Source organism: Colossoma macropomum, unplaced genomic scaffold (assembly GCF_904425465.1).
Source record: "Colossoma macropomum unplaced genomic scaffold, Colossoma_macropomum, whole genome shotgun sequence".
Taxonomy (NCBI): domain Eukaryota; kingdom Metazoa; phylum Chordata; class Actinopteri; order Characiformes; family Serrasalmidae; genus Colossoma; species Colossoma macropomum.
In genome coordinates, this window is record NW_023494799.1 from 26014711 (window position 1) to 26025542 (window position 10832).

At 37.3% G+C, this 10832-nt stretch overlaps 1 protein-coding gene across 4 annotated transcripts in view; it reads right to left on the reverse strand.

Moving 5' to 3' along the window:
• Nucleotides 1-10141, reverse strand: part of LOC118818753 (A-kinase anchor protein 13) — a 94930-nt gene extending 84789 nt beyond the window's left edge. For all 4 annotated transcript variants that reach the window (XM_036586136.1, XM_036586135.1, XM_036586134.1 and 1 more), the window contains exons 1-2: nt 9977-10141; nt 1195-1238 (exon numbers count right to left, since the gene is read on the reverse strand). In XM_036586136.1, coding sequence (XP_036442029.1) covers nt 1195-1227 — 33 coding nt within the window. In that variant the 5' untranslated portion in view covers nt 1228-1238; nt 9977-10141. The remainder of the gene's footprint in view (nt 1-1194; nt 1239-9976) is intronic.
• Nucleotides 10142-10832: the final 691 nt, after the last annotated feature.

A 10832-nucleotide genomic window follows, 5' to 3' on the forward strand; every position in this document is an offset into this window, starting at 1 on the left:
TGGCTTGAACATGTGCACTCTTAAAATGATGGTTCTTCAAGGGTTCTTTAGTAAAGAAAATGGTTCTATATAGAACTATGAACACTCACGAACCCTTTCCATGATTAAAGGGTTCTTCTTGAAAAGGTTTTATACAGCATGAAAAAGGGTTCTTTTCCCTTTTTGGTGCTATATAGAACCCTTTTCGAAAAGGTTCTATATAGCACCATATAATACACATTCTCCATCAATATGAAAAACCCTTTCATGATGCAGAGAACCCATTGATCATGCAAAGGTGTATATATATATATATATATATATATATATATATATATATATATATATATATATATATATATATATATATATATATATAAAACCATTTTCTTTACTAAGGAACCCTTGAAGAACAATCTTTTTAAGTGTGTATTTATATAGTTTCTCCAGTTACATTTGTGCACTGATGGTATTTTCTACATTACATTCTACATTTACTATACTACTCTTATGAGATGACAGAAACTATTTTAAACAGATCATTCACACAGCCAACCTCTCCAGCTTGGCAGCAAATTTCCTTTTATTTTATGCTCGCTTAGGCTGAATTGAATATGTCTCCCTACTCGATATGTTGTGCACTATGAAGGCATTAAAATAATGACTGTAGCACCCAAACAGCTACTTCACCTCTTGACCACAATGTAACATCATATCTAGAGCCGAGAGTGGGGCTCGGAAAGTACGGCTCGGAGAGCGCGGCTCAGAGAGTTACATGTTATATGAATGTAACAACAGAACTGGGACATCACCTTTTTAATGGAGAATAATAAATCAAATGGCAGAAGTAGCCACTTTTTATGCCAACCTTAAAGGGTTAAACCTTTTTAACAGAATAGCCAACCAATGTATCGGTTAAGCCCTATTAACAATTTCAAGCCATCTACTGAGCTGGAGGCTTGATAATACTTCTTAATCTGTCACAGACTATTAGACTTGAAGGCCTTTCCAGTGCAGTCAGCTTTTTGATTCAACACCACAGTCAGTCATCAGGAGGGCCTTTTTCTGTACACAGCACATTTACATTGACACTGACTCAGCACATGGTTCAGGATAGGAAAACAGAGCCTGTGCTTGTCAGCAATGACATAATCTATTCATAACATTTCACTAAACAAACAGGAACACAGAAGTAACTTGTGATGTTATACTTACATATAACGGAGCCTGACGTGGATTAAGTTTCATGACACTGGACACTGGAAAGAGATAAAAACAGTATCAGACAGAAGCCCTAAGGAACAACATTATACCTTCTCCATGATCCCCTTCAGACTTAAAACCAATATTTCCAGCTTCAGTCCTCTATAATTTTGTGTTCTTTTCTTCACCACAACTGATCTGTCTCAAGAAGGGTTGATAATTGGCTTTTGACCTGAATCAGAAAAAAAAGGTGAATGTGCAAGATGACTTGCTTAAAACTGTCCTCCACTGCCCACAGCTGAATGAACAAAAGCGGCTGAGGCACACAATGAAAACATAAGCAGCCCACATACCACAACATACAACTAAACAGCCTCCTGATGTAGTATAAATATTGGAATAAAAACAGAATGTTAGAACATGAAGCCACAATGAACACTGCAGATGACCTTAAGTCTTTTGTCTGAACACTCTGCTCTAAAATATTAAGTAGCAAAAGAGTGAACTCAGTCTCAAAACGTCAGCAGTGGATCAGGTTCGATGGCTGGAAGCCGTCAGCAAATAGATGATACTCACACTTATGTCTTGCAGTTATTAGTGATGCACAATGACAGGAATCATATCGATATTGGTTTAAAAGAAATTATTGCATCAGACCGATCATATGACTGATATTTTAAACAAATATTTGATGACTATTTTACTTTAGGGGAGCACAATGTTCAGGCAACTCTGGGATACTGTGCAAAAATATCTGCATTTTATTCATTTTACTGCATTTGTAAATGTATAGACTCATTTTGTTAGTTCTCTGTAATGCTAATCTAGGCAGATGTTGCCTAAATTTCTACATGATTTTATAAATAGCATTTACAAAAAATGTTTATGTACAAATGGCAGTGACACAGGTGTACAAAAAAAATATTAGATATCAGCATCACCTATAAATTCCGTATTGGTGCCTCCCTTATAATTGTACTAATATGGTTCTTATGGATTCCTCAGGTTTGACAGTCAGTCACTCTAAGCTTTTGACTGCGAAATAGAGGCCTAGCTAGCTAGCAATGAAGCTTAGCCTGTGAATCATATATTTATCCTTAAAAACCTTGATTACGTGACAAGAAAAACAGATCTACCATTTAATAACAGTGCGCCATTTCAAAATAAATGTTTGAAATCAATATCACTCTCTAAATGAACATATTTTAAGAATATCTATGAATTATGTGCTACAATTTCTCATTAGGCTGAACAGGACCTACAAACGAATGCATTTTCGGGCAGAGCATGGATAGGTCAGATATTTTAGAAAATACTCTCCGCACACAAATGTAACTGGAGAAACTATATAACTACACACTTAAAAAGACAGTTCTTCAAGGGTTATTTAATAAAGAAAATGGTTCTATATGGAACCATGAACACTCAAAGAAGCCTTTGCATGATTAAAGGGTTCTTTACATCATGAAAGCGTTCTTCAGATTGATGGATAATGTGTTTTATATGGTTTATATGTTGTTGTGTTGTATATGGTTATATGAAAAGGTTCTATATAGCACCAAAAAGGGTTCTTCTATTGTTACAGGCTTGACTTCTTAGCAATAGAACAACCCCATTTGGTGCTGTATAGAACCCTTTTCAAAAAGGTTCTTTATTTATTAAGCAGTCAAGCTTGGTCATTACTTTCAAGAAATACTTGTAAATGTATGTTTTTAATTTAGCTGTTAAAGTTCTACATTGTTTTTGTATTTATCTTTTTAATGTTATCTGTTATTGCCTGCTTTTTAATGAATGTTTAATTTTCCTTCTAATTTATTTTTACTTTATTTTCTTTTTATATTATTGTTATTGAATTTTGTTTATAAAGCACTGAGCTGTAAACCTGTATAAAATGTGCTCTATAATTAAAAGTTATTGTAATTACTATGATTAGTAGTAGTAGTAGTAGTGGTAGTGGTACTATTACTACTACTACTATATAGACAAAGTGTCAGCATGTTGATCATGGCAGGATGTTGTCAGCAATTTGTACCATATTTCTTGCAGGAAAGACTGAAGGCTGAGCATTCAGTTACATGATTATGGCTAATATGGTTTCAGCTTTGACAGGCAGTCAGTGAGTGCTCTTGATTGCAGTTTCCTTGTTCAATGGTAAATAAATACAGCACTGCTGGAATTAAGGAGGATCAGGTAAAAGGATAATCAGCTAGCTCTAATAATACCCTCTGTCCTAATCCTCTTCCCTTAAACACTCAGCGTGCCGTAACTTACCTTTGTACAGACACTAAGACACTAAAGAAAGTAAAGCTACATCTGTAGGACATTAGTTGAATGACCACAGGGTCACCTATGAAGTTTGGTTTTTAATGGGTAGCAGATAATTTGGATGGTCTTTTTCTGCAGACATGCCAAGCTAGCTTTAAGCCTGGTTCAGATTTAGTAAATATTATCCCAATGCTTCACTGTACTTGCAGACAAAGTACTGCAGAAGCAAAAACTGCTAGATAGGATTGGAATATTTCGAATTTTCCACTAGTGTGGTATCGCAACAGAACACATAAAGACACATATAACTGATCTATTACGTTTCCACCAAAATGCTACACTGCAACAAGTGAAAGATAATAAGCATGAAAAAAAGTACTGTGAGGAAAAGGAAGTTTCATCACATCTGGTATTGCAGCACCACGTTAAAACATCCTTTCTCTAAAACAGCAGTCATCAGCATGGACAATCAGATAGATATTCTAAATGCTGAAGAGGATATTAGAGCCATTCTTTAGCAGTTATACATTTATAACAATGAATACTGACCAAAGCAATGGGAAGTTACACAGCTGTATCCAGTATTAAGCACCTACCAACGTGCTCATGTTCCAGTAGAACTTTCAAACCTCTTCTTAGGCAATTCTAGCCTTTCTAACTTTGAAAGCATGAGAAAAAAGAGCCATAGATCTACTGCACCTCTTTACGATATTCTCACTGTCATCTAGTCTGCGCTTTTGCACAATTTCAGGTGAATGGTTTGGTATATCCTGAAAATATAGAGCGCAGGGAGCTTCAGCTGGACAGGTTTACTATCTCTAAGGGTCCTCTTCAGTGATATGAGAAGATAATCACAATAACATCACTCTGTGAATGGAAGCTGCAACTGCAATAGGATTATGGGCCTATGAGTTTGCTTAGTCCTCAGAATGACCAGCACATGGGGAATCTAAACATGTATGTTAAAAACAGAGCCAGAATTTTGTAGACCACTGAGGCTGCATCCAGCAAAATGCCCAAATAAAGTCTTGAGGTGTAAGCCACTTCTTTCAATGCGAAATTATTTGTGTCTTTGAAAATTGTCACTATTACACACTGTAATAAACTTAAAGGGTTCCTAAGCTGAAAACATTTTATCCTGTTAACCCTAAATGTTACTGGACCCTATGCGGAGTGGGCTGCCAGAAAATAAGATCAATACAATGCACAGAATACTCTTTCAAAGCGCACAAACTAACATAATGTAGCTTTAAATGCAGCACTAACACAGTCAGTTGTAGCACATAAGTCAATTGCCAGTTTGACCTGACTAACACAAAGTCAAAGACGTGTGTTCATGAGCTTTGGGTTAAAAAAAAAACAATGGAACTGGCCATAAAATGATCAGAGATCAATGCACCTCCACAACTACACTTAGCGACGTCATAATAATTCAAATGACATAGTTGATATTTAGGGGATGTGTAAGTAGGACAAAAAACATTGGTTTTAAATGTTGACGGTCATCCACAGAGAAAGATGGGGTGATTTCTGACATCATTAATTTTTCCCACTGATAAAAGAAGTCTAGACCTGAGATTCATCTGGATGCTAATGGCAAACTACACAATTACATACTCAGAAGTATATAAAATCACTTGAACTACGAAATATTCAAATATTGCCTTTACTGCTATGAGAATGATTGCTAACTAGGCTTTGATAAGCTTTGATGTCTGTTCACTAGGTGTGATGAATTAAGGAGGAACAGTGCTATTTAACAAACACATTCACAAACAAAACAGCAGTTCCACATTTTAAAAAAATCAAAATCAAAAACGATCAATGCAAGTGTTTGTTCAGTCATCATTTCACATGCTGCACTGTACTACATTCTATTAAGCAGGAAGAAACATGCTCTTGGCATCAAACTCACTACATCATACCTACATGCTCAGAGAAGTGTATCATGATGTAATTGATCATGATAATGATATCACATCATCACATCACCCTTCTTTAGAATATACAATGCTAGATTCTTGATTATCTATGTAGATGAATATGTGTGAGAACATTGATGGAACATGAGGTCATTGACTGGGCCATGGTTGCACTGACCGGATGTACTGCAGGACTGTACACTATTCCCAGAGGACTTTCCCCCACCAACATAAGCATGAGAGCATCTCCAGCGCTTCTCACGACTCACAGTTTCCAAAGAGACTGAGTTACGTACAGATAAGAGCCAGGACACACTTCTGCTTTTGATAGATTGTTCAACTGATAGATTTCGCAAAGCAAGACACATGATGTCACATGATGTGATATCACTCTCTCATGCATTGGTGTTCAAAGTGCTGGTAGGAGGGAATACTACATACAGGCCACTTCTACCCATTTGGGGCTTGGCCAATTTGTTCTGAATCATCATCATTTCCACGTCAAAGCACCATTTGTTAAGTTGTGACAGGCCTACGGCTGCACAGAACACAAACACTAAGAGACATCTGATATAGGTGTCCCTTGGTGATACCCGATAACAAGAGGCCTGTGTGCTGTCTGTTGCACAACCTCTGTAGCAACCATCATGGTTTTTCAGCCATTAATAGCCAATTTTTTGCCATCATATGATTTTGTATTATATACTGCATAGCTAGACCTACATTACTATAATAACACATTAGTTTTCTCCTAATAACCCAGCATTTCTGAAGTCAAAGGAGAATTTTTGAACATTTCAGCATAATTAATTAATTGGTTAACATGTAAACTGAGTGCTTTGATGTAAAATGCACCATTCCAGAAAAACCAGAGCTGTTCACAACATGACGGGAACCAGATGTCTGAAGTGTTACCTGTCTTTGAAAGCTACTACAGATATGCTGATGATGCCTGAAACATTGTTTTACGATTTAAATAAGATTTTGGCCTAAAACACATTTTTTTAAAAATACACTAATTGCAGAGAGCTGCAATGTACCGTTTTTCAACATTCATATGAAACTTCAGAAGACGTGTACGTTCACTGGTCGTTTTGGATAGTCAATAAAATATCTATTTATGCATTGTAGACATTGGTTCCTATCACTGTAAAGAAATCTGAGTCAGCGAGTTTCTCTACAATGAACCATTTTACATCAAACCACTCTCAATGACTTTGTTTACATGATAAGGATTAAATTATGAAGAAAGTTTGAAAAGTGAAATATTTTATTTCCATTTCTTCGCATTGCATTATTGTACAAAATTAACCTCTCTTAACCACATTTCCATTTTTCCAAAAACGTGATTGGCTAGAGGAACTGTTAGCATATCGCAAATGAGCTAATACTGTGATATCAATATTGCCAAGGCCACAATTGTTGTAACAACTAGCTGACGGTACACTGAGCAACTCTAGTTGCTTTTAAGCGCAATCAGTGCATTAGAATAGCATTCAAGCATATAATGGTAAGTATGCCCAAAAAGCAGATATAGCAAAACATTTTTTACATTGTAGGCTAAACCATTAATTGCAACAGAGTTAAGAATTAAATTTAAATTTAGTGCTGTGAGAAATATACTGCTGGGTAACATAATGCATTAATTTGTTAATTAGCCATGCTAAAATTATTGGCATTGGGTCTGGAAATTGCAATGAGAGACTGAACAAAGGTTAAATGCAATAGCCTGACCAGACGTGATGCGAAAGTTGAACATGAATTCAAAAGAGGCAGTTTGGTAAACACAAGGGGGTCAGAGGAAGTTACAAACGGTTCCTGTGATATTTACTATCACATGTTTAAATGCTACTCTAATGCATTGATTGCATTAGTGACTAGAACTGCACAACATAATGTTAGTTAATTGTTACATCCATTTGTGGCCTTGGCAATATTGATATCACAATATTAGCTCATTTGCAATATGCTAACAGTCCCTCTAGCCAATCATGTTTTTTACAGTGTGCTGAGAATTTCCTGACCAATCACAGTCCTAGGTGTTTTGATGAATCACGGTATTCACATAAGCCAATACAAGTAATTACTATGGTCAAAATAATGTTTTTAATGTATTACAAGATAGTAATATGTTTGCTTTAGCCTATAGCAATATAGTGGCAAGGCTAGTATTTTGTCCATATCAGCCTTAACACTAGCCTAATATACTACTACTGCCTCTGGTGGAATTCTGTTCTAGAGATCTTTGAAGGCTTAAGCAAAAGTAAGGGGTTAAAATTAAGTCTGGGTTTGGTTCTCGAGGGAGCCACATTAGCCACGGTTGAGTGAATTTATGTGTGCGTGTGTGGTGGGGGGGCTATCTGTGAGCCAGAGGAAGAATCTGCTCTTAGCAAAAAGGGGACGGAGCTTGAGTTTAACCATGGGGTTTGTTTAACTACCCCTCCACAGCCCAGCAGTGAGTGCCCCTCACAACAGCAAAGCAGCCACTGACAGTTCACCCAAAGGGCAACTGAACACACTGAAATAAACATCGCTCTGAATACAAATGTGTACACTGGTTCCATATGAATACAGTATACCACAGTAACACTGTTTTGTCTTTCATTTTACATTTCGGCAATAATTTTCGCCCTTTGCTTATTTACTTCCCAGTCTAAATGACCATAGAGTACATCATTGTTCAGGAAAAAAGCAAAAAATGTGTATTTGTCATAAAATTACACAGAAGCCTCAACCACCAAGTAATACTTTTCAGTATTTAGTGTGTCTACCTCCTGCCTTCATTACAACCTTCAGGAGACTCACTTTTTGTTTTTCAAAGAAATCTGCAGAGATATTTTCCCATACCTCCAAAGTTCAGTCTTAAAAGTTGGTTGCATTTTCAACTTGATCTCACGATCCAAGTAATCCCAATTACATCTAACAATGTTGACATCTGGACTTTGGGGTGGTCAGCTTCTTTGTTTGATTTGCTTTTTTTTCTTCTTCTCAGAAAGGTCTTCTTGATGGCTACACATCCCTTCAGACCCATAGCGCTGAGTTGTCTTCTCACAGTGCAAGGATGGACAGAAACACCTGTGAATGTTTTCAGATCTGAAGCAGCTTGGTTTTCTCCTTTCTCTCAAAGATGAAAGCTTTAAGTTCTGTCTATCTGAGGGGGACAGTTTTGGTGGTCTACCAAAACTACTTGCACTGTTGTTAGGAGTCCCATTGTCTCTGAAGCTTTTAATACTTTTTTATACCTCTGGTTTTGGAAACTCATTTTTCACTCATTTTCCTTATTTTTCTTATGCAAGTGCATTATCTTTTATCTACTCTCAACAGAAAGCACTTGATAACTTGTACTTCATGGCTGTTTTGACTGGAAAATCCATAAATGAAGGGTGGTTTCGGACTATGAGTTTTCTATATTCAGTCATGTAATATACTTTATGGAACGTGGAAACCATGTACGCATTTGAATCAATGTAAAGCAGTTTTTTTAGCTCTCTACAAACAACACAGAGTCCTTAAAAACAAATTCTAGAATTAAAAGTATGAATGTGTAAGTGGCTGCATGAAAGCTTTGGTATTTAGTTTTTAAATTGTCCCAGCTGACAATGCATACTTATCACCTCCTACAGGCTATGGCCCTTGTATCATAGCAACCAGATATCACTGAACTAGGAACAGTGTGGAAAGTCCTACAGGCCTTGACACAAGGCAGCTCTCTGAGGCAATTTAAAAGGGCCCCTAAAAGGCTCAGAGGGACAGATAGTGTAGTTAAAGTTGTGAAGCATAACAAACAAGAAAAAATAAAAATAAAATTACAACAAAAAAAGCAATGCTGGCAACAGCAAACTGCACAAACGGCAAAACTGCTGCCTTAAATGTCACCAGGGTGTCTCACAGCTTGTTATTTTGAAAGTCACTCTCAGTGTAACCCAATAGCTGTGGGGTTCAGACGGCAAATTAGGCAGAGTGCTGAGGGACGGCCTGTGGTTGATTCTTTGGCCCGCCAGCCCTGTGTGCTCTTTGCCTCCTGCTGAGAAACTCTCTGACCTGCAGTTAGTGCTCCCACAAAACACAATTCAGTTTTTCCTGAGGGGAGTTTGCCATACGCTAAGAAAGAGGCTAATGTTAATATGGCCGGGTTGGCTTTGCTCCGTGTGCTGTCCAGCTTATATATTATGTAATAGCAGTCTCCGTATTCATGGCCCTTTACTGTCTTTAAGAATCGGCTGCTGATGATAAATTCCATTTTTTAGCATTAGAGTGGGCTTCTATAAATATGCTATGTAAATTAAGGTCTGTGCAACAAAGAGGTATAATGTTTGGACATATTTCATTCCCTAAATGATAAGATAAAGCTTTATTATGCACAATAATTAATCATTTACCCTGACAGTCTGAGTTAGTGACATTCAAACAGAACAGCCAGCCACTTAAAGTACCTAATAGTCAATTTAGTCAAAGTTAATTTTAGAGCTGAATTTCTTCTTCCAGTGGCCACACACTTTCAGTCAGCAAGTTCCCTACCCTTACAGCATGAACTTCTTCTTTCTTTTTTATTAGCTATTTCATTGTTTCTCATACTGTTTTAAAGAGTGTCATTTAAGCAGCCTTACCTTAGCTCTAGTACAGAATTCCTTTTGGACCTCATGGATCCAACACCTCAACATTTGATAAAGAAAGTCCCTCAAAGCCTTCAAGTGTCTTTGTGTATTCCCAGAGCATGGCACGTTAGGTCATCCCACTGTTATTACTGGAAGCTAAATACGGCTTTGTGCTGGCCGAGAGGCAGGAGATAAGGGCGGTGACGTCACCCGGGGGAGGGACGGGGCTTGTTTCAGGTGTCTGTGCTGGCCAGTGTTCTTCAGTTTCTGCTCTCTGTACTGCCCGAGGCAGCCCGGGTTAATGTTCTCCTGTCCACTCCCCTGAAAATTCACCCCCTACCCGCTTTATTTGTACACTTGCGAAAGGCACACATGTTTGAAATTCCTTTCAGGACGCTGGTGACCTCTTTTTTTATGGTTTAGTGGTTTTAGGACTTCTACGGTATATCTTTCAATGTCACACCCTAATTGCAACACACACGTGTCATTACTGTTATAATGACAATCTGGTATAAAAATTACTGTCATGGTCAAGAAAACCTTAACAGTAAAACACCTATGCTCAACGAGCACTATCTGAGTCAACAAAACATGTTCCCTGTGGTGGAGTGAGAGCTATTATCAGAGTAATATGTGCCAACAGGTGCAAAGTATTTAAATGCAATATGCAGTGAGTGATAGCTTCAGTAAAACCGCTTAGCAAGGACTTCTGTCTGACACTGCTCTTAAGTATGAGTTTAAAGTCTTGATGAATCTACCTTTGTTTGTTTGTTTACAGCACCCACATAATGGAAAACTGATTTTTGCTCACTTTTTAAGATCAAAGACTCTAATTTAACCTGTGAAACACTGTTCTGTGTTCACTGTT